Consider the following 23,931-nt stretch of genomic DNA (forward strand, 5'->3'; position numbering starts at 1 on the left):
CTACTTGGATCAGAGTCCTGGGCCGGCAGCTCCCAGTGGGGGCGGGGGTGGGGTGGGGGGGAGGGCTCCCACAGGGGGGGTGAGGATGGGGGGGCTTTAGCTTTATTCTGCATGCATACTTTAGCTACAAGGTCAGCTTCAACCTCAGCCCAGGACAGTGTCTCATTGTCCGAAGCTGTACCACTTCTTGAGGTTTCTGTGTGCACCCTACACACTTTCACAAGGCAGAGACTTATCTCTTCCAGCTGTAAACCAGAGGGAGTGGTGCTAGAGATTCCTAGCAACACAGGCAGACTCAAACAACACAGATGGTTGACTCTCCGAAGTGGGACTCCATTGCACCAGGACTCCATTGCAATTCACTGATGGTTCCTGGATATAAATTCGTATGGCTTCTGTTGCCGTATGACGAAAACTAGGCATATTTCCCGCTACCTTTTTTCTGGTATCCCTGAATGACTGTTTGAGAACTAGTTGGACTCTGGTGCATAGAAAATTCGTGGCAGTGGGTTGGAGGTATGCTGAAGAGGGTGTCAGGGAAGATTAACTCACAAGGAGAAGGATTTGGAAGGGAAGAAAGTTGGAACTGCTTCGGGGAAGCTGAGAGCACTGCTAGAGCAGGAATGTTCCAGATGCTTGTCTCCGATAGCATGAACCACACCCCGAAAGAATCGGATCATCCTTGCCTCTCCCACTTGGATCTCTAGCTCCTGGAATTTGCCAATTCTTGATATGAACTGTGAGATTTGGATGGAGCTCCCGTGGCCTCATTTAGACCATTTGTTCTGAATTCTGAACAGAACCAGGAAAACTGGAAAGGGCAGAGGAATTGAGGTCATAAGAGAGAGATCCGTTTATGAACGAAGGAGCATAGTAGGAAACGAGACTGATGAGTTAAGAGGCAGTTGAAAGGGAGGATTAGAAAGAAGGGGAAAGAGGAGAGAAAGTCTTTGCCAGTATCATCCGCCAAGATGTTTGATTGGCACATAGTCCACGCTGCACACTTTTGTGTAAGTAAATGAATGGAAGGAAATTGGGAGCTGGAGGCCTCGTCCCTGGAAACTGCTACAGGCTGGTGAAGGGAACAGTGATCTGTACTTGATTAGAAGTGCACTTCTGTGTTTCTATGCTGCTTACTTTTTATAAAGAGCCAGAGGGGCTCCTTGGCGACCGTGTATGAAGGAGCCCTGCCCTAGCAAGTGCAGGGAAAGTGTGATCGTACTGATGAAGGGTGTTAACTCCAGTCTGGAGGACAGGACAGGCATCGGTTTCCCATGGATTAGTGCCATGAGACAGCTCATACCGTGAGTTAGCTGAAACCACCCAAGAAGAGAAGCAGCAATGGCTGGAGAAAATAGCCAAGAGAAAGAGCCACGACTCCTGGGGGAGAGGGAACGAAGGAGGATCAGAGGGGCCCACATCAACCGCGTCCTGCTCACCGGAGAACAAGGTCCAGGGAAAAGTTAATTCGCTCCCAGGAGAAAGCGTCTGTAGTCTTTCAAGGTACTTTGAGACACTTCTAATTTATCGAATAACTTTTATCGGTGTTCATCGTGAACAAGAGACCCACAAATACATTCCAGGGGTGAGTTTTTGGTCTCATTGACTGTAATGGTCATTAAGTAATATCCCAAAGGCCCACAAGATGGAATGTAGAGAGAGACAAAAACAACAGACAACAAAGATCTATACAGAAGTTATACTTGAACTCTTACATGGAACAAGAAACGTTATTAAAATGTGCAATTAAAGACTCAGCTGCACCAGAAGGTCCACATGAATCACCAGGAGATCTTGTTCGAATGTTGGTCCTCATCGATAGATGCAAGTAGGGCCTGAGATTCTGCATCGCTAACAAGCTCCGAAGAGACACTGAGGCTCTTGGGCCTGTATCACACTGTGGGCCACAAGGCCCCACAAGGTTACAAGGTTCTCTTTGGTAGGTGTTGGTAGCCACCCATGGTTAGGCATGGGGAATGCCTGTCCTCTCATCCATCTTGGCTACCGGTTTGTAAAGCGAACAAGTCTCAGAGCAAACTCTGTCACACATGAACGTTTCTTAGCTACGGGGCATGGAACAATCTTAAAACCTGTGCCAAATCCATAATGGAGTCAGAGCACTGCCTTTCGGCCTCACAATCCATACCTCTAACCACAGTCCTCTAACACTGTGGTTCTCAAAGTGTGTTCCCTGAAACAGCAGCGTCGGCATCACCCAGACACATGTTAGAGAGGCAGATCTGTAAGAGTCTCTGTCCAGCCCTAAGGAATCAGGAAAGCTGGGAGGGGGCCTAGGAATCTGTATTTTCAGTAGTCCTCCAGGCTATTCTGATATAAGACTGAGGTTGGAGAACCACTGGTATAACACCAGCATTCTTTCAACCATCTAGCTGAATTCAGGCACCCAAGAATCCAGGGAACCAGGGCTGCACATTTTGGAGTCTGAACTAGAGAACCATTTCTAAAGGTGGAGGCCCTGCTAGATTCTTCTCACACCCTGTTAATGTGAGGGCAGGAAATGTTCCTGAACCTTTTTAGATAGTCCTCCTATTTTGCAAACCACTAAGATCACCAGTGCAAGCCCATCTAACATTAATTAGGATAATTAATGAAACCCCTGGTGTAACAGGAGCTAAATATAGCCAAAGCATTTACAGGGGCTGCCTCTGGAGCGGGGCTTTTTGATTAATTGCTCGCCAGCCACCCCTGGAGTGTGCATTCTTGATTAACTTAACTGACCGCCTCTGCAATGTAGCTTAAGCTAATACATACATACATCATACTGTACTGTCCACGTGGAGGGGTTTGTTTTTTTTTTCCACTCTCTTAAAATCTACTTCATTAAGGCATCATCTAAACACAATCAAATGCACCCATTCTAAGTGTACAATTCAAGTTTGGACAGATGAATACACTCTCGGCGGAAGATACTGATCACCCTTACCTGTCCCACTTGGATCTCTAGCCAGGAACCTCCACACCAATCAAGATGTGGAACATTTCAGACAAGATTGGGCACGTGCAGGGTGGTATGGCCATGGGCAAGATACGTAACAATTGAACCGCCCCAGAAAACACCCTTGTGTTCCTTTCAGTCAGTTACCCACCCCCACCTCACCCCACGCCACCCGACTACGATCTCTCTGCCTTCTATCACTGTAGGTGAGATTTGCCTGTTCTAGAACTTCATATAAATAGGATCAGACAGTAGTTATTTTTTGTGCTGGCCTTCTTTTACCCAGGGTAATGTTTTTCTGCTCAGTTCACATTGTTGCATTATTAGTAATCAGTTCCTTTTTATTGCCAAGTAGCAGCCCATTGTATGACTATACCACACTTTGTTGGTTTATTCTTCTATTGGTTTGTATCCAGTTTGGGGCTATTATGGACATCTTTTTGTGGACATGGTTTTATTTCTTTTGAGTAACTGTCTGGAAGTGGAATAGTTGGGTTATAAGATAGATATATGTTTAATTTCATAAGAAATTGTCAAACTGGTTTTCCAAAGTAGTCATACTATGTTCCATTTTCACCAGGAGTATATGAGAGTTCCAGTTGCTCCACATCCTTGACAACATTTAGTATTGTCAGTCTTTTTCTTTTTTAATTTTTACACTGAATATTTTACAGTAAATCACAGACATTATTTTTCATCCCCCTGATTTCAATTCAGGTTTTTATCGTTGGTCTCTGCTAATACATGAAAGCTAATAATGTTGATCCAAGTGACTTGGATATGGGTTAAATGATTTCTCTTTCCTAACCCCCAATTAAAGATTTTTTTAAAAATTTAGTTTTAGAGAGAGGAGAAAAGAGTGAGAAAGAGAGGGGAAAGAGAGGGAGAGAAACATTGATTGGTTGCCTATGGCACACCCCTAACCAGGGACCCAGCCCTCAACCCAGGCATGTGCCCTGACTGGGAATTGAACCGGCAACCCTTTGGTTTGCAGGATGATGCTCAACCCACTGAGCAACGCCAGTCAGGGCTTCTAATCCCCAAGTAGAATCAGTTTTCTGAGTGCCACTTGATTATGGCCATTAGTCATGTTTGCCAGTATGTTTTTTCTTTCTTTTATTCTTTCATTCATGTATTCATTCAGTCTGCTAACCAGTCCCCTAGCTGTATTAGACCTGCCTTTTCAGAGAGCGGTCAGATATTAAGTTACTGGGAAATATGATAGAAGTAAGAGACAGGGCTCTTGTTTTCAAGGAGCTGTTTGGAGCTGGGTTGCTGAAACATAAATACACAGAAACTCTAGAAAAGAAATATCGCCCAGAGTGTATCAAGGCTTGCATAGACTTGAATAAGGGTATCATCTAAATATAGCTTTCTGCTAGGTAAGGTGAGTTGGAGCCTAATAATCAGGCGACTGTAGAAACCACAGTAGCAGAAACTGTTGCATTGTTAATCTATGCTGAATACCAGAATGATTGCACCTTAGAATATAAAGTAAATATTTATTTTAGTCCCAATTATATTTCAAAGTATGATAAAATCTTTAAAAAAATAAAATCTTTAGAAAACAAAACAGAACAAAACAAAGCCCTGCTGGTGTGGCTCACTGGATTGAGCACTGGCCTGTGAACCAAAGGGTCGCCGGTTCGATTCCCAGTCAGGGCACATGCCTGGGTCGCAGGCCAGGTCCCCAGTAGGGGGGCACACGAGAGACAACCACACACCTCTCTTTCTCCCTCCCTTCCCCATTCTCTAAAAATAAATAAACAAATAAAGTCTTTAAAAAAAAGTTTCACACACATATGTTGTGTAAGAAATTCCACATGTTAATAGTGTGTATGGATTATTTGTTTTCCTGATTTTGTATTTTCCTTTAATTTCTAACTTTCCCACAGTGAGCATATTTAACTTTTATAATCAGAAAAAAAATGTTATATTGCCACTTGAGTTTTGCTAAGTTCTAATAGCTGTTTCCATAACATACACCTTGTTCTCTTTAATCATGCATAGCAAAGATTCACTACAGTCGAACCAAGATTACAGTCTGGAAAAAAAAAAATGCCTGTCCTTCTCCTTCTTGGGACCAAGGATGACATGCATGCCCTGCAGACTATGTCACTATAGTCCTTCATAGAACTTAGGTGTCCTGATTGTGAACGAGAAAAAAAAGATGTTTTCATTGATGTCCCGACATTGACAGAATTTTATGTCCCAAACTTGGGGCACATGCAAGCAGTTGTTTTTTTTTTTTTCCTAGCCTATTTCGGTCAATGTTATTGCAGTTGTTGGCAAACCATTGTGAGTTTCTGTCTGTGCTCTCTGATGAAATAACAAATGGTCTCTGTTTTCCCCCCTTTTTTCTCCAGCTGACCTGAATAATGTCAGATTCTCGGCTTATAGGACTGCTATGAAACTCCGAAGACTGCAGAAGGCTCTTTGCTGTGAGTATTAACCAGTTCTTGAAATGCTCTATAGTTGTCCTTTGCTGTTAAAAAAAAAAAAAAAAAAGTGGGTTGGGGAGGAAAAGGCAATTGTGACTAGTCCATTTGTAACATAGAATTCATTTCTTAAAAGTATCTTTGGCCTAATGTTCACCTAGGCTATTTTCTATTGTATAGAATCATTCCTGTCCCCATTCCTCAGCTGCTGATATTGAATCATTAAAATATTGATTATTACTAATAGCATTGGCATCCAGAATTATCTCTGTGAAAATTGAATTAACCTCCTCCTATTGAAATATATTTATTATTAGAAGTATGAGTATTAGATTGCCTTATGCAAACCAAAGCACACATATGCATGTTGTTTTTTAGCTGGAATGCTAATTAACGTTCAGATAAATGTTGGGGTAGAAGGAAGACGACAAGATAGTTTTTCTGCTTTTGCTAAATATTGTACGTTGGTGGGAAAATCCTGAATTGTCATACAGCTCTTTCTTTTCATCAGAAAGTGTATATAGCTCTTGTCAACAAAGTGCATTGTAGTCTAATATTGATGACATGGCTGTGGAAGAGACAGGCACAGTTTCCGCCCTGACATGACTTAGTCTAATGAGGGATATGCAGCCTGTCCCTAGAATGGAGACACAGGCGAATGTATATGAGATCATCAAGAAATCTACAATCTTTAAAAAAATACTACCAAGCTTTATGAGCACCCTGAGGAAAAGGGAAGAGGCGATTTCAAAGTCATGCTTTTAGTGGTGCGATAGTAGAAGAATGGGGCACTATGAGAACAGGTAGTTGTTGGGGCGGGGGACAGGGGAAGGTGAGGTTCAGAGAAAGTTTGCTGGAAGAGATGATGTCTTAAGCTACGAGAGTGCAGAAATGCACAGAGAGCTCACTCTCAAAAGAGCATTTCAGTCAGAAGGAAGAGCATGTGCTGAGTCATGGAGCCCAGAGCTGTAGCCAGGAACCGGAAGTACTTCAGCATGGCGAAAGCACAGGGTTCCAAGAAAGGCAAGCTGTGGTGATGTACAGGGTCTGACAGAAGTAACGCCTGCTTGCGTGTAGTTGGTAGGGCAATAATATGGATGTAATGATTTATAGTTTTCATTTGAACATTCCCCCTAAAATGTCCTATGGTGTGCTTGAGTGGGACATAGTTATATTACAGAATGACATGCTGATGATTCTGCATTGAAAGATTTTGTAATAAAAAAGGGGCGTGATTTGTGCCAGACCCTGTATTTTGGCTGGAGAGAAAAACCAAGGGCAGATTGTAAAAGGCTTGTTAAACAATTAAAGAATTTAGAGGTCATTGGTGAGCCATGCAAGGGGGATGACAAGATAGGGTTTTCACTTAAAAAGCTCATTCTGGCTGTGAAATAGAGCACGGCCAGGGGGCGGGGAGGGGGGCGTGTAACTGACAGGACAGAGGCTTGCTGAGGCGTTTCGGTGATCCGAGCCAGAAACACGGTGGCCTGACTTGGCAAAGGAGGACCGGGGAGAAGTGGGGCGAATTTGGAAATACTTATGAGGTGGGATTGATCGGCCCCAGTGGTGAATGAGATGATGAGCTGTGTTGGCTGAGGGGGAATCAAGGAAATACGAGGTGCTCAGCTGGGGTGAATGGTAGACTTGCCCCCATCAGGTTGGACATAAAGCTTCGGCCCTGAGGAGAAATATGCAAGCAATGTTTAGGAGTTAGTAGCATGTAGATGGTCAGGGAGCATGCAGTGTAAGAAGAAAAGACTATTCAGGACAGAGGGGACGAAGGCGAACACGAAGAGGTTAGGTACCGCGTACTGCAGGGAGGTCAGGATGAAGTCCGCGAAAGTGTCCATATGGGGTGTAGTAACTTAGGTGAGATCTTAGAGGCACAGTGGAGGTGGTACAGTGGGCTTAGAAGTAAATACAAAAGTGAGGATGTAAAGATGGTCAGTATGGACAATTCTTGGAGAAATTTAGTTGTGAAGGGGAGGGAAGGCGGCTGGTAGTATTTGAAAGGGGCTGCAGAGTGAATGAAGTGTCCATATTAGAAACACTTGAGTATTAAAATGAATATGAAAAGAGAGGACAAGATTGAAATTGTTGACTCAAGAGAAGCTAATAAACAGTGCGACTTCTCAGAGGTGGGGAGCAGGTCATCCAGAGTCCCAGGGAAGGACGGGGTACCTCGCCTCCACTGTGGTGTGCGGGGCTGGGGGAGGGGTCTGTGCAGAGAGCAGGTAACCAAGGAGACCTCGTGGCAGGAAGGTGAGCGATGCCCAAGTAGAGTTCTGTTTTCTGTGTGGAGGTGGAAGGGAGTTCCTGTGCTGCGGTTAACAGGGGAAGGTGATGACGTTGAGATAGGGCTTACTTTTCTGGAGAATAAGAGCACAGGCTAATTTGAGGTGCAGCATTACAGAGCCCACAGTCGGCCAGGCACCTTACCGCAGGCTGCGGCATTGCTACGGGCACACTCGGCAGCCAGGAGCCCAGCCGTTCTGCCCCGGGTTGGGCAGAGGGCAACTGGGCAAGAGGAGTGAGGATTTGGGCAAAAGAAGGGGTAGGTAGTTAAAGTGGTGTCTCTCGAGTCCGTTTGCATAGGAGAAGCTCTGAATTCTGGTGGAACCTGGTCGTTAGGAGGTGGAGGTGGGGGGGATCGAGAGCCTGACTGCTCAGGGAGGCGGAGCAAGAGTTAGCGGAAGTCATCATCGGAAAGCCGGGAAGCTGTGGTGGGAGAGTTATTTCAGAAGTGGAGCAGTTGCGGCTGATGAGGTTTGGGAGATGACCATTGGAGTGAGTGGATGGCAGAGGTGGAGCAGAAGTGAATTTTCATGGAGATGAAACAGTTAAGGAACTGAGAGGCTAGAGTGATGGCCAAGTCATCCATGCCGGTGTTGAAATCATGCAGAATCGGGGCCACACTGCTGAAGAGAGGAGGACCGTGACCCCTGGCTGCCAAGTCTTCAGGGTCTGACCAGGGGCCTGCGGAGGTGAAGAAGCAATATCATGGTCAGGGAGGGTCGCTGGTGTGGGCTTTTTAAAATAGAGATGGAAAAGAAACCTCCTAGAAGTGGATTTATTTGGAAGGAGAAAGTAGGCTTTTCTTCTTCATTTTGGTCTCTCCGATGCTTAACACAAAGCCTAGCACAGAGCAGGGTTGAATATGTTTTGATGGAATGGATGCATGACTCGAAGTAAATTTAGGTTTTTATTTCTTTAGCTTATAGTGTGAGGTTATCATTTTTTCAGCTATATAGCTGCCAAGTTTAAGTGGTTTTAAAGGGCTCCCCAGGCCTAGGATTTCCTCAGGGACCTGTTAAGGGACCAGAGCTGGAAAGAGGCAGCTGGAGGTGGGGCGGAACCAGAGCGCTGGATGGAGAGAGTCTTCTGCCTCTCTTCTTCTGTCCCCGCGCCACCCCAGAGATAACTGCTTCCCTTTGACAAAGGGGCAATTAGGAACTGCCTGTTATAAAGTGCTATTGTGTATAGCATGTGCCCAAGAATATTATTTATTCCCTAAAAGTTCAAGAGAGATCCTCAGCTGGTCCAACTAATACTATGAAAAAGCCCAGAAATAGAGTCGGTTGGAAAAACCTTACAAAGACTGTCCTTTTCCATAAAGTTCCTTTTGGCCTTGGAATTTAGGCATTATTCAGTTCTGTTTAAAAAAAAAAATTCTGTTCACACGTGTGTCTCCTTGTCTCTCATTTCAGTTAATTTTAAAACTTCCGATAAACACTGTAGAAATAGGGCCGTTTGCTATTATTCAAAAATTTGGCCATTTGACGTTATAACCTTGTAATCAAGTTAAGCTGTGAATGTAGACTGTAGAATTTTCACAGTGAAACATATTTGAAATTCTCAGCATTTCCTTTCTGAGAATGACTTTTCTGAGATTTGAAAAAGATTTAGGTCTAACAAAATTAGGGGGTATTTACTTAAATTAAGTACTGGATTCTCAACAATGGTAGGGAGAGCTCTATGTAGAGTATGAGTATAGAATGAAGAGTTCACCAATCCTTTTATTATTGAAAACATGTGCGGTCACATTACTTAACTGTTCCGTAGATGATTTAAGAAATTCCTCTTAATGTCATATTTGCTTAGGTTTCCCTTCTGGCCTTCTTTGTCATTTTTGTGCCTGCAGAACCATGATAAAGGGCCATTGTCTGTGGTACGGGCAAATAAAACTTGTTCTGGCTAGCTTTTCCAAGCGAAGGTTGCTTCTGCTAACTCTTACTTTAATGAAAATTAATGATGTTATCTCAGTGATTTCCTGATGCCAGTGAAGAGTTTGAATTACAGATACCTTAGAAAATATGCAGTGCTGCTGCCATTAAGCAACTTGGTCTTAACTTTTCCCATTCACATCAGAGCTTCGGCATTGCGGAAACCCGAATAACACAATTGTATCCACTATAGAGAATTTGCCATTTAAGTCGAGAACATCGCCATTGGCCTATAATGTCCCCACTTGGTAATTGGTTTAATGTTGCATGACTCCATACTGCCTTTCAACACATTGGGAATGAAAATTAAACGCGGCAGGAAAGAAGAGACAGAGAGAAAAATCTTGGTAAGAAGGATTTATAAAGTGGTTCATATGGCTGATGCCCCACGGAAAGTTACGGAGAAGATAATCTAAGCTTTTTCTTTCTCCTTCCGTAGTTCCGGTGGCATACTCTAGGCGTGTGGCTTTTAAAATTAAAAATATAGTCAGCCTCTAAGAGCACAAATAAAAATGCACTTAAACAAGGCACGTGTATTTAGTTTATTAGCGTGCGGTGGGTTGGAGAAAGCCCAGACCATGGGCAAATGTACTGCAGTTGATAAATGGGACAAACGCCCTGCACACCAGAAACAGAGAACAATTTGCTTCTGTTCAGCAACTAAATCACACAGTAGAGAGATTTTTAGATAGCCTGAGGCTGTCTGAATAAAGGTCCACCCTCCTCACAACGAACCCGGTGAAAAATGGGCTCTCTTCTTGGTAAATGCACCTCACCTTTGAGGGTGCACTGAGGTGGCATTAGGCAGGGTTCAGTTGCTCAAGAAGACTCCCGGGAGCCAGGATAACATGGCTTACAAATGTACAGCCTTGCAGGAAAAGGCTTCACTAAGGCAACAGCGTGGAAGTCAGGATGTGCGTTCGCGGCCAGACCGCCTCACAGCAAGGGGGCCTGAGCGGCCAGCGTAATTGTTGTGTCCCTCCCCCCGACACACAAGTCTGCTTTTCCCATATACTACGTAGTATTTGTCACGTAGGTTAGAGGCCAGGTCTCTGCTATTTCCAAATTCAAAGCATCTTGAGAACAGAGCCAAACTAATTTTCTCAGTTTATCTGGTTTGACAGGTATCGGTGCCCGAAGAGAAGGGTCCTATAGCAGGACATGGGTCTCTCCCAGGGTCAGCACCGGGATCGTGTTTAAAGTTGGTCCTGTACCCACGAGTTGCACACTGGGGAAGGAATGGTTGGCCCCTACTTGGGGTGTTGAAGCTGTTAAGGAGCACCTTGCAGGTTCCACTCTACAGTCATCATTCTAGAACTTCTCCATCCTTAACCTTCCTCCTGGAATTGGATACCCACGAAGTGCCTGCTCTCTTTGTCCTGAGAAGTCTTTTCCATCGGCTTATCTTTTCTCACTCAAACCAAATTCTCCCTGGCCAGGTACTCCTCGCCCACTTCCTAAGTCTCCCGAGGTTCCTTTATTTCCAGTGGTCCTGCGCTCTTTGGTCCACCAGACACTTTGCTGCCACTGTGTATTAACATCTTTACTATAACAAGGCCATGAATCTGAGGTGCAGAAAGGTTGACGTTACCAGGCTAACATCATATGAACAGTAATCACTCCTGAATGCACTTTGGTTTGGGTATGCCACAGAAATTTCTCTAACTATCCATGTCCAATGTCTTGCTTTTCAATTTCAGAGAAGTAGGCCTACCAAATTAAGCTTAATTCTTCCTCAGTGATCCAGGTGTCCCAGTTGTCCCTCCAGCCATTTGTGCCTTTCCTCATATAGTAACGGGGCAAATAGCTATATTTTTACCCATGCGATTTGGATAGATGAGACATATAGCATGTAAACCTTCCATTGTATACCCAATACCTTTCTTTACAGCTTCATCATTCCAATTAATGTCCATGCGATGTTTATTCAGATTATTCTATATCAGTGTTTTCCTCATATGGCTGGGTAAATATTCCCTCGGAGTACTTTCCAGCACGGGTTCTTAATAACAGAAACAAGGCCATAAAGACATAGCTGCTTCACTATTGCTCTGTGGAGTCATGGCCACAGTAAGAACTCCCATCTCTTCATCTAGAAGCGCATTCAATAGGTCGGCCAGCTGTCCTCCTCACTTCTGGGCTCCTTAAAAAGGCCATCTGAATGACAGCTAAGGGAGCATATTGTTCTCGTAGTCGAAGCGTCTTTCTGGGCACCAACATTAAGTCAGTTCTCTCTTAGGTATGCATTTGGTGGCTTCCCTTCAGCAACAATCTTACCTTTTCCTTCCTCATCCTAAATTTTAATAACCCCCCCCGCCCCCCGCGCACACACACACACACAAAGTATGTCCCCTGGGCTCAGCCTCTGGTCTAGTACATATTTAGCTGGGAACAAGATAAGAAGTTAAGGTATGGTTTCTCCTTCGGTTTCTTCCCAATGTTAGAGACTCAGATTGGATCAGTACAGAAAAAACGGGACTAATTCCGTCCTCTAGGCGTGTGTGATAGCCGGTCCCCGTTAGGCCCTGTGTAGCGAAGGAGTAATCTGTTCCATCAACCTTGTGGAATTCTTGCACGTATGTTCCGACTCATAGCCTTACTATCTTGTTTTGGAATATTACCAGCCTTGGAGACTCCTGATCGTAACCCCAGTCCAGGGGCTACTAGGTATAGCATTGAAAAAGGAAACTGGGGAGGTGGAAACACCTTTACGGTCCCCACTTGAATGATCTTTCGCGTTGTAATTGGTCTCACAGGTGTGGCCCATTTATCAAAAGTGATGGCTGCCCGGGTTCCTTTGGTTGGAACTCCACCTGCAGGCCGGAGGGGGTGAGGTTCAACGGAAGGAGATTCTGAACTTGGACTTTTTGCTAATGAATTCAAGGGATGGAATTTTAGGGGACCCACCATACCTTTGCAGTCCCCTCCTAATCCCTTTTGTTCAGCTCCTGGAGTTCAGGCTCCACCATTTCCAGGTGCCACTAGGAAGTTCTATTATTGATAACTTATTTCAAAGCCTGTGCTACTTCAAACGTAGCTTGGCAACCAGCCATGGTTCACTTTCATCCCTTTTATCAGAATCATCTTTGTTCTTTTTAAATGTCTTAGCCATATTTTTAACTAAGAATGACATGGGGGTCTTCTAAACAATTTCACCTCAGACATGAAATGCCCTGGCGGTGGCAGTTACGGCTCTGTTGCTAAAGAGGACTCAGAGAACTCAAATAACCGTGCTTACAAATCCACAGTTCGTTGCAGGGAAAGCCTATGATATACCAACAACGTTAAAATGAGGGTGTGTATCACAGCCACAGGCTGCTTCATATCATAGGGTCCAGAGAAGCCAGGTGCAAGCTTCAAGTGTCTTTCTCTCTCAGATCAAGAACCACACCTGTGTGAGCAAAAATCACTTTGGAAACCAGGGAGCACATACTAGAGCCATAGGTGGGGCTTCTTATAGCCTGCTGGTAACCTGGGAATATTCTTCCTACGTAGCCAATCCCAACACAGCAGCCTCTGCTAGTCTCACTGAGATCACGTGAAGATGGCCAGTATCACCGCTAGCAGTAAACAATAGTGAAAAACCTCCCTGGCTGGTGTGGCTCAGTGGGTTGAGCACCAGCCTGTGAACGAAAAGGTCACCGGTTCGATTCCCAGTCAGGGCGCATGCCTGGGTTGCCAGCCAGGTCCCCAGTAGGGGGTACATGAGAGGCAACCACACATTAATGTTTCTTTCCCTCTTTTCCTCCCTGCCTTCCCCTCTCCCTAAAAATAAATAAACAAATAAAATCTTTAAAATCAAAACAAAAAAAAACAGTAATGAAAACCTGTAACACATGACTACGCATCACAAAAAGTCACTTCTTTTCATTGTCTCGATCAAGGCTCTGCATTATGTAGCTATTTTAGCAAAAACATCTCATACTCATTCAAGAGTCTCTGGATTAACTCACAACACAGATACTTTCATCAACATGCATTGACTTTCTTGCTGGGCAAAGTTTTGCTTGGTAAGTCCTTCAACCTGAAGTGTAAGCTGCCTATAGGTGTGATGTCAGTAGCAGCCTACTCTTCCCACAGGTGCGTCTGCTGCCTTGGGTGGGGGGAAAGTAAGTCCACAAACACAAACCAGTTATCCAGTCATGACACGCCCCTCCCTCCGTTTCTGCCTGCACTACTTAGGTAACAGGATTATTTCTGTATTACCACAGTGTATTCAGGTTGCACGGGGTGAGCCTAGAGTTGTGTTGGCATCATAGGACTAACTCTAACCAGCTTCGTGGTGCTTCTTTTTCCTCCTGCCATTATCACTAGTAGGAAATGAAGGGCGGGTTTTCTTTTTCAGCAAAGTCTGAAAGGACACGGTCTGCAACACCCTTTCTGCTCTTCAGCATGTACCTCCATGAGGAATCCAAAAAGTTGCACGTGCTGCCGTAACACCCACGGCAAGTCTTCTTATCTTTGGTCTCAGTTTCCTGTACTGCAAAACGATTCTAACGGTGCCTTCTAGACCTCAAAGCCTGTATTTCTAGAAAAGACAAAAAAATCTGCCCCAACCCCTCATTGGTCATACGGAGCAAGGAATTGAGTTAGCGTTTGGACTTAGCAGGTTCAGGGGATGATTAGGCACAACCAGAGCCTCAGGAACCATGAATGGCGATCATGTGCATAAGCCCACCCATCATTTTCTGCTTTGCCAGCACAGCGGAGAGGACACTGGAAAGCCAGTCATTTTTGTCCCCTCCGCACCCTCTCTCACCCCACAGCCTGCGTGCATTACAGGCACAAAAAGGTTCCTATTTTTCAGTGCCATCAAAACCGATGGCATCCTCTACTGTAAAAATAATTTTTGAAAGAGAGAAGCTAGTAGAACATACTCGGAGTTTAATACGGCCTCAAAATATATTCCCTAATGAATATGCTAAAGGACATATACTTTCTTCCCCTAAATGGAAGTTCCTAGCTTGAACTAAAAGGATAATTTCACAGTTCTGTCTCCTGGTTGCTTGTTGAGACTTCTTGAACCAGCTAATCATTATTTTAATGTTTCATCAAAAAATCTCAATGCATTCTATAAGATGTTCATTTTGAACAGTTAAGTGTCTATCTGTGTGACAGTGAAATTGTCCCTATTGATTTTTTTCACCTCTTTTCAAGCCCATAGTTTCAGCTGTGCATACCTAAACAGAAGTCTTTTAAAAATTGTTCCATGAAAGTGGACTTCTGTTTTGGGAAGTGAGTTTTCCAGTCTTCTGGGATGGATCGGTCTCGCGTCTAACCACATGTGGTTTTAGCAGGGCACACTGCACAGTATTTCTCTCCTAACTATGTCATCTTTTGCTCCTGTTATTTCAGAGCAATTGCTTCGCTCCCCTCTGGAGCTATTTATACTCCAGATTTTCTATTCTGCGTGTCACCCATTCACCTGTACAGAGATAAGAGCAGACCCGATAAAAAGAAACTGATGCAATTTTGCCGTCTTTGTGTTTGTTTCCATCACACTGGTAAATTAGACTCGACACGAAAGTGAGTCTAAAAATTCTCACTTGTTAGTTCTCATATCCTTAGATATAAAGCAAAGTATTTATAACGACTAAGGCAGGGTAACAACAAAAGAAAATAACAGAGAAACTTCAACCCTCCCCAAACTTCCTTCAATATATAAAGAAACTTGTTGGGAATATCGGTCTTTAGAAGAAATCCATTTCTCTCTAATGCTAATGGAAATGGTGGGCCGCAGTTCTAAATGCTCTCTCTACCTGCTCCTGAGACTGTGTCCTCGGAGAAAGTCAAGTACACAGAAGAGAAAGTGAAAGTGAGTTCTTCGACCTCTCCCCAGTCTCCCTGGCAGTCCCTGCTGGAACGCTGCGTTTTCATGTCCTCCTTCCTGCTTGCGTTGTTATTTTTTAACTCCTTTACTCTTTTCCTACGTGCCTCCCTCCCAAATGAAGTTCTGTACCCTTCTGGCACTTTAAGCCAAGTCTTGGCTTCCGTGTAAAGAGATCATTATCTTGAGAGTATTTTTAAGCAAAAGGAGCGAGGCCCAGAGAGTGGCAAAAGGCAAGATTCGCCACCCCAAAATGTGTCTGTTTGTTACGTGGAACACTGAGCTGAAAAGAGCTGAGGCCTAAAAGACTCAGGAAGAACCGCTGACCAACCCCCCCAAGTGACTAAAAGAATTGAGATAGAGGAGCGCTCCCGGAAGGGAGCCGCCATCCTAGATGACTGCAGTTTAACGTGACCTAGGTGTGCCAGGCAGGGAGAGACCTAGGCAAGGCCCATTTGTTCAAAGTCCCCTCTGTGTCCCACAGTTTCTGTAAGGCCCAGCAAACATGTTTTGTTTTGTTTTGTTTTTTTAACTAAACATCGGCTCTTTATCTCCCTGTGAATTGCCTGCCTTCCCTTTGAAGTCCAGACTTGTGCCTCCTTCTCCTTAGTCCAGAATGACCATCAGACCTCACTTTGCCTGATTGTCTTTGGAATTTTCCTGTTTATGTGGATCCCCTACTTGCACTAAATTAAATTGGTTTTTTCTTCTGTTAATCAGTCGCATATCAATTTAATTCCTAGACCAGTCAGAAGAACATAGAGGGGTAGAGAAAAATGTTTCCCTCCCCAACAGCCTTTGCCTTGATAGGATGAGCGCTCATCTAGGGCATTTTAGGGAAATAGAATCACAGAGCTTTGCTCTCTGGGATGAAAAACAAAGAAAAAAACCCTCCTGCTCCCACTACCAGGCCTCCTTTGTGGTTCCAAGGGAAACTTAGAAAGCTACTATTTTCCTTTCTTAAAAGAGAAAAATATGTACTACTTAGGTATTAACCTACATAGGTATTAACCACTATTTTTTTTCCCCTTAACATTTAATTAGAACCAACCACAAATAGCTGGTAAAATACATTAAAGCCTTAAATTTACATCTGATTAGTATTGGGTAAGCTGTTTACTGACTGGGTTGGCCGGTGTTTATCTGCTGTTATATTTATAATTGTATTACCTCCTCCCCCGAGATGCGTGAGAAATTTACTTAATTACCATTGATTCTTTCTCTCAAAGGACTGAGAATTCAGACCAGAGCTTAGGTGTATAAGGTGTTATAAAAGCATGTTGTTGCATTTCCAATTTGGTTAATAAACTGGCTTTAGGAAAAAAGCATCTTTTCTTGACACTTGGGAATAAAGCATGCAATGTGCTGATGTTGGACAAGGTTGCGATTTCACTTTTGTTAAATTTTTTCTTTCCGCATAGATTAAATACCACCTCAGATCATGGGAGCTCCCCTCCCACACACACCCTCACTCATAATGTTCTTAGAGAATTTGAAAAGAACAACATAAAATGCAATCTGAAGGTGAAAGAAGAAATAAGTGCGCCTCAGGCCTGAAACCTGGATCGGTTTGTGCAGTTACTTTAGTTTGCCCGTGGAAGATTTTAGTGAAGTGGATTATTTTTTTCACCTAATGTTAAGGTAGCAGAAAGATTAGGAGGTGGCTGATATTCCAAGGAGAAAAACGCTTAATGATTATAAATGCATTACTGGAAATAGAGTTTACACAGCCCTAACCATACAGATGAATCAAACTGACCTTCCCTAATACTAATGCAAGCAAGTATGGTCAGGAATGCTTTCCAAATCTCTAGTAAAAATAGTTTTGTCCTTATTCAGTTGAAAGTGACTCAGTTTATGTAGAACACGATGGACCCCCTTAACTCTCCAGTATTTCCCAGTACTTCAACAATGAGAGCTGCATCTTTGCTCACATCCTCACCCAGCCAGTGCCAGTGACCTGTGAGAAATGCTTAGAGCTGAATGCTTAGAGCTGAGGGATGAAAACAGAACGCTTTAAAAGACGTAGGGTTCGAACTGTATATGGGACCAGGTACTTGAAATGTTGGGGGGACCACTTTGTAAAGTATGTGATTGTCTAGCCACTAGGATGCACACGTGAAGCCAAGACAAAATGATATTGAATGTAAACTGTAACTGTAAATTTAAAAAAATAAATAAAAGAGGGTAGCGTTCATTTCGGACTTAGTGCTTACTAGAGGAAGGATACGAGACATCTCTACCAGGATTCTCAAAGGAAAAGAAAAAATGGTGAAAAAGTGACTCCCTCCCCCCCGCCTTGAATCACTTGTGATTTTATGTGGCTTTTGCAGTGGATCTTCTGAGCCTGTCAGCGGCATGTGACGCCTTGGATCAGCACAACCTCAAGCAAAATGACCAGCCCATGGACATCCTGCAGATCATTAATTGTTTGACCACTATTTATGACCGCCTGGAGCAAGAGCACAACAATCTGGTCAGCGTCTCTCTCTGCGTGGATATGTGTCTCAATTGGCTGCTGAATGTTTATGACACGTACGTATGGCAAGCTTTTCTTTCAGACTCTGTCACGGGAGGCTTAGTGTAGAGAATAGTGCTGGTTTCATTAGCATCACAACAGGGCCCCCAGTCTAGAAATATGGTCCTCAGGTGGAAAATTTCGTGAAGCTGTGTGACCTAATGCTGTCCCTGTGATGAATCATTTTTGCACTTATTGGAATGGAAAGTGTTCTGTGTTGATAAGGTAGGAGGTAAGAGCGGGAACGTCGATTGCTGTCCGATTAGAAAACAAACAAAACCCGAAGATACTCACTTTTTTACAATGAGTCAACACGTCTTTCCCTTTCTTGCCTGTGTATTTCGAATTCCCCCATCCACTGTGGGGGCGGCTGCCTCGCACCGTCGGAAATGGTTGGGCTCCCGGAGATGCTGGCTCACCTGTCACCAGATCTGAATAGTGTTAGCTTATACTCAGGAGATCTTTGCCGGAGATGATGAGTTGATGAGCCAAACAAAACGAAAACAAGCCATTAATGCAGCGAACTCGGCTCCTTGAACTGAGGACATTTGGGTTTTGATTTTTTTTTTTTTCCCTTAAATAAGGCTTTACTGGCACCTCCATCCATCATTAGACAGCACTCGTTTATTTCTTTGGGATTGCACACAGGGGAGATCCCAGTTTGAGTTTTCGTCTTGAGCTTAATGAAGACAATTGGGGAGAGTAGCAGAAGGAATTGGTCTTAATTTGGACTGAATTCTTCTTAGACCTCAGAATTATCATACGCCTCATTTCACATGTCAAAAAAAAAAACATCTCCCCATTTGGATATCTGGCAAGGTTGTCAGAAGGAGGTGCATATCAACTATTTTGCCTTTTGCCTTTTAGTAGATTTCGACCACCTCCTAGATTACAATGTATACCTTTTTTGTCTTTGTTAAGATATTGCTCATATTGATTTTGTATTTTGGTAAGATATTGCTTTTTAAGTTGTAAGGTCACCGGGCTATTGAATTCTGATCATATCTACCATGCCCCTGAGCATGCTGGATTATAGTTGTGGATTACCCTTACATTTGCTTTGATGAGGGTTTGTATTCAGGCCTTTCCTTGAAGATATTTTAGCACCATTTGCTTTGCAGATGACATATGTATGGTTTCTGAGTATATAACGTCCTTTCTACCTGTTTGAAAATTACTTGGGGACCATTTCATTCGTTGAAGACCTGAGTTACTATCTAAAGTTTATTTGTGAAACTTCGATTTGCCTTTCTTTTTTTAAAAGAGCAGAAAAAGATAAGAAAAGCTTGCAACAATAGTAATTTCGTTAACGCATTAGAATCTGGAATTTGTGTTTGACAAAGGGATTTAGTAAATCGTACCAGTTGAAAGTCGAGCATATCGTTCACCAAAAATGAAAGTGCTAAGTGGGAGACTTAGTCTACATTCTTTTTTTTTTTGTAACCAACATCTAAGGTTCAGTTGTTTTCCATAATAATTAAAGCTGAAAATCATTGACAGACATTTTCTACTAAATGAAAAACTTTTTATTATTTAAACATTTTTCCCATGGATATAATGAACTTAGTAAGTTTATCATGTGGAATGCTTTATTTCAGCTTTATATGTCAACCGAAAAGTATGTATATTAAAGCATTGATATAGCGATAGGTTATTTTTAAATTGCTCTTGAAGATCACATTTTGAATGCTCTCTTATAGAGCGTACCGTATTTTTCTTGTGGGATAAATGTTCGTATTTTATATTATGTGTCACGTGGCCTGAAGTGGTTGATTTTCTTCTGAATAAGGGCAATCTGATGAAAATCTGAAAGAGTTTTGAAGAGAGCAGAGCAGTTAGTGGCTGGTAATTTTTCTTTGGCTTCAATAACCCAAAGTAGGTAATTTGCTTCAGTAACCAAAATAGCTTAGTGCATAGTAGTAATTCATCCACTTGCCGACTTACACCCAGGTGGCTCTCCATGGTTGAATAGAAGGATATTTTTCCTATTTTATGTAGAGCCACTCTTACAATTCTAGTAAGGGCTTTTAAGAATCGAAAACTTAGTAAATATTCATTGGTCGAGCTGGTCAACTTTCCATCACATTCTAAGTCATCAGCCAAATCGATAATGAACTCAGAAAAGTTCTTACTCTTCATAAAACAATGGTCACTAGAGTTCTCACATCAAGGTTTTTTCTTGGCTCGTCAATGGAATTCCCATACCAAGGTTTTGTCTTAGCTGAAGTGTCTTAGATGGTAGTGTTTACCATCTAGTAAAATGTCAGTAATTGTCTTCTGATTTGATTGTTTATAATAGGGGACGAACAGGGAGGATCCGGGTCCTGTCTTTCAAAACTGGCATCGTTTCTCTGTGCAAAGCGCACTTGGAAGACAAATACAGATGTAAGTCATGCATAGTAACTCCGTATTCTTTTATTAATGTTGGCTAATTACCCCAGTTCTGGATGGAGAATGACATAGTGTTCTTATTTGACAGCAGGTTCTCCATGTAAGATGTAGAACTACTTCTTAGAATGTCATAAAATGTGCTTCATGCTGTTTCCTGTCAGACATTAAATTGCAGGTATTTAAATGGAGGATGAGGCTTAACTTTTCCAGTCCAACTATTAGTTTACATTATATCGACTCTGTCTGAGTAAAACACATGTTCCTAGGGGATAAAGCCTAATTTCCCTAACCCCTTTGTATAAGTCAGAAAAATAAGTGTGAGGGTTTTGTTTTTTTTTAAGAACTTATTTATTTTTAGAGAGAGGGAAAGGGAAGGAGAAAGGAAGGGAGAGAAACATCAATTGGTTGCCTCTCTCACGGCCCCAGCTAGGGACCTGGTACATGTGCCCTGACTGGAGATCGAACCTGCAATGCTTTGGTTTGCAAGCCAGCACTCGATCCACTGAGCCGCACCAGCCAGGGAGAATGTGAAGGTTTAACCCGTGCTCTTGCCCAGTCTTTGCATTCTTATTTAAAAAGTACTCTCTGGCATTGGTGTTCAAGAAACATTGTTTATTTTGTAATCATCTTACTGCAAGGTATACTGACATATCCAATTCTGCGATGGGACTGCCGTTTTATTATTGGAGAGACAGATAGCTTGCCAGTTTTTACAGGGTAAATATTACCGGATAGAATGTCCTACTGATTAGCCATTAGGTTCTTCCGCTTCAAATTTGTGAATCCAAACTGAAAGCAAACATTAGAGGAGTGATGGTTGAATTATGACTAAGCAGCCATTCATTCCCATTGTGAAGGACTGTATGTGTTTTCCCCTTTAAAGCTTGTAAGAGGTCTTTTTGGTAGGAATATTAAAGAAACCTGGTCTATTTTGTCTTTTCTCTTTTCCCCGAAGGCCTAGCCTCACAGGAATGAGGAGATGTGCTGAGCTTAAGGACAGGCAGGAGATAAAAGAGATTAAATTCCTCCAAAGCCACTCTGTGTCCTACTGCTCATTTCCCCCCGAGGACTAAGCCACAAAATACACAAGGCTTTTTAGCTCTCGCTTTTATGTAGTTTCCACTTGAGTTTTCTCATCCTAAAAACCAAAGAAAAATAACTGAACAGATTTTGTTAACCATTTAAGAACGTACTTTGGATGAAATAGAACCTTTCCGTGGGTTTGTTTCCCTTTAAATATTGTTGTTCCTTATTATAGATTAGTTTATACTCTAACCTTATCAGTGGTGAGCACAACGTAACACTCGGCTGAATCATCAAGGGAGCTTCGAGCCTGTGTTTCAAATAACTGCTAAGACGAAATGTGTTTTGACATTGGTGAAACAAAAATATTGACTTCAAATCGGGATATGTGAAAATCGTAATTTTGAAAAATGCACGTGTGTATTGTAGAGATGGTAAAAAAGGGTGTGTGCGATCTCATTTTGGTTTTTGCCATCTTAGCTATCTCGTTAAAATGTTTCATGTCTTAGAGTTCGAAGTGTGCTTATGAGTAGGAAAGCTCCCTTGGATTTAATTTTGGGGGCAACTTTTATTTGAATACAAGGGATGATTAAAATGACTTTAGTTCTGAGAACAAAACATGTTGTAAGCATTTGGAATTTTCATTCGTTCTGTGAATCCACTATGTTAGATGCTTGCTGTCTGCCAGGTACTGCTGTCCTGCTCTCTCTATATTTCTGGCACATGGTTGACCAAGATATGGTCCCTGCTCTCAAGGAGATAGCATTCTTCATCCAAAAAGACAGCCACATATTGAATCAGTGGCAATGCAAAGTGATATGAGCTACTTACAAATATGTACAGCGTCCATAGAAGAAACTCGGTGATCTTACGGCTTCAGAGAGAAGTCCCAGTTTGCGGGTATTTTTGAATCTCCGATGTCCAAAGGGCATGGTTCTCTGGGCTAGTTATGTGGTTCCTAATGCTAAAACATTTTTTTATAGTAGTTATGTTTTCTATATAAAATATTTTCCAAAGGATTGTGTTCTGGCTGAGGAAAAATATCAGGCATCAGGATGGTATGTAAACTTATTTCTTGAGAGCTACAGTTCATCCATAAAAAATATTAAATGTCTAAATTAACACACGGTAGAAGTACCGTATTTTGCTGTGTATAACGTGCACTTTTTTGACCCAAATTTTTGAGAGAAAAATAAGGATGTGCATTATGTGGAGCTAACACTTGAAATACCATGTATCTGTTCTTGTGTTTTCTAATTATTTGTTACATAAAATTTCTTGCACCATAATATTTTCAAAAATAAATGCTAAAATTCCTTTATAATACAAAAAGCAAGCATCTAAATATAAATAAATAACTGACGTAAGAAATGAAATTGAAAGATTTTTTTTTCCTGAAAGTTTGGGCCAAAAATGTGGGCGCACATTACACATGGCAAAATACAAGAACCCCCCCCCCTTCCGTGGGAATAGTTGCTACTCTTGAGAACTGGTACTGGAATTGAGTGGGCCGTTAGGTTCTGCTAGCATCTACTTCATGCTGCTCTTTTAATCGTTGCAATTCTCTTCTTCCTTTGGTAGACCTTTTCAAGCAGGTGGCAAGTTCAACGGGATTTTGCGACCAGCGCCGGCTGGGCCTCCTTCTGCACGATTCCATCCAAATCCCAAGACAGTTGGGCGAAGTTGCGTCCTTTGGGGGCAGTAACATTGAGCCGAGTGTGAGAAGCTGCTTCCAATTTGTAAGTTCTTCACCGTCTTCCGTGACTATTGCTTTGTATCGTAGAAATTAATTTTTCAAACACAGAGCTTTAGTTTCTCACATAGCTCTTCCGTACGCGGGTAGTTGGGGGATTTTGGATATTTGAAACCTCTTTAGGCAATGGCTTCTGGGACTCTGGGTTTGAGGGGAGAAAGGACAGCGCGGAGGAAGGAAAAGAAATCTCCTTCTGCCGCTGGGACCGCGCAGTTACTAGGGTGCTGCGAGGGAAGGGAGTCAGCAGTGGTTCTGTTGGGGGAGGAAATAAAGCCCCAGCCACGGCAATGCTTTGTGTATGAGAAAAAGACTTTTATACGTGAGTCTCTTAGTTTTTTATTTTTACCTAATTCTATTGTTATAGCTTCCTTTCAATGGCTGTTGGTAAAGAGTTGACACAGCTATATCATTTTTTTTTAATTTTGCTTTTGTATCTTTGACATTTCTCTACTATTCCAAAACCTTCCCATAGTCTTAGCACAAGGCCAGAGGTCTGTGCCGTCTGCTAATGCCCATCACTAGCTCAGCACAGCCCTGTCCATTCCCTCTCTTACCCTGCCCCATAGCCTTTCCCACACCATCATCGGGGTTCCCAGAAGCACCCTCTTCCTCCAAATGCCTGACAGACGTTTGATACATGGACATATAGACATTACGGTTTTTTGATAAGGTGGGTAATGCTGCCATGAATATCTTCATGCAATTAGCTCTTTTCTTTGATTGAAGTTATTTCCTTAGGACCAATTCTAAGGAATGGGATTACCAAACCTATGAAAGAAACAGTTTTGTGGCCCTTGGTACA

At 42.7% G+C, this 23,931-nt stretch overlaps 1 protein-coding gene across 6 annotated transcripts in view; it reads left to right on the top strand.

Moving 5' to 3' along the window:
- Nucleotides 1-23,931, top strand: part of DMD (dystrophin) — a 1,878,371-nt gene that overhangs the window by 1,774,292 nt on the left and 80,148 nt on the right. For all 6 annotated transcript variants that reach the window (XM_054566574.1, XM_054566573.1, XM_054566575.1 and 3 more), the window contains 4 exons: nt 5,323-5,397; nt 17,778-17,979; nt 20,262-20,347; nt 22,958-23,115. In XM_054566574.1, the coding sequence (XP_054422549.1) occupies nt 5,323-5,397; nt 17,778-17,979; nt 20,262-20,347; nt 22,958-23,115 (521 nt within the window). The remainder of the gene's footprint in view (nt 1-5,322; nt 5,398-17,777; nt 17,980-20,261; nt 20,348-22,957; nt 23,116-23,931) is intronic.

This window comes from Pteronotus mesoamericanus, unplaced genomic scaffold (assembly GCF_021234165.1).
Source record: "Pteronotus mesoamericanus isolate MK-2021 breed Mesoamerican mustached bat unplaced genomic scaffold, CSHL_Meso_final contig_173, whole genome shotgun sequence".
Classification (NCBI taxonomy): domain Eukaryota; kingdom Metazoa; phylum Chordata; class Mammalia; order Chiroptera; family Mormoopidae; genus Pteronotus; species Pteronotus mesoamericanus.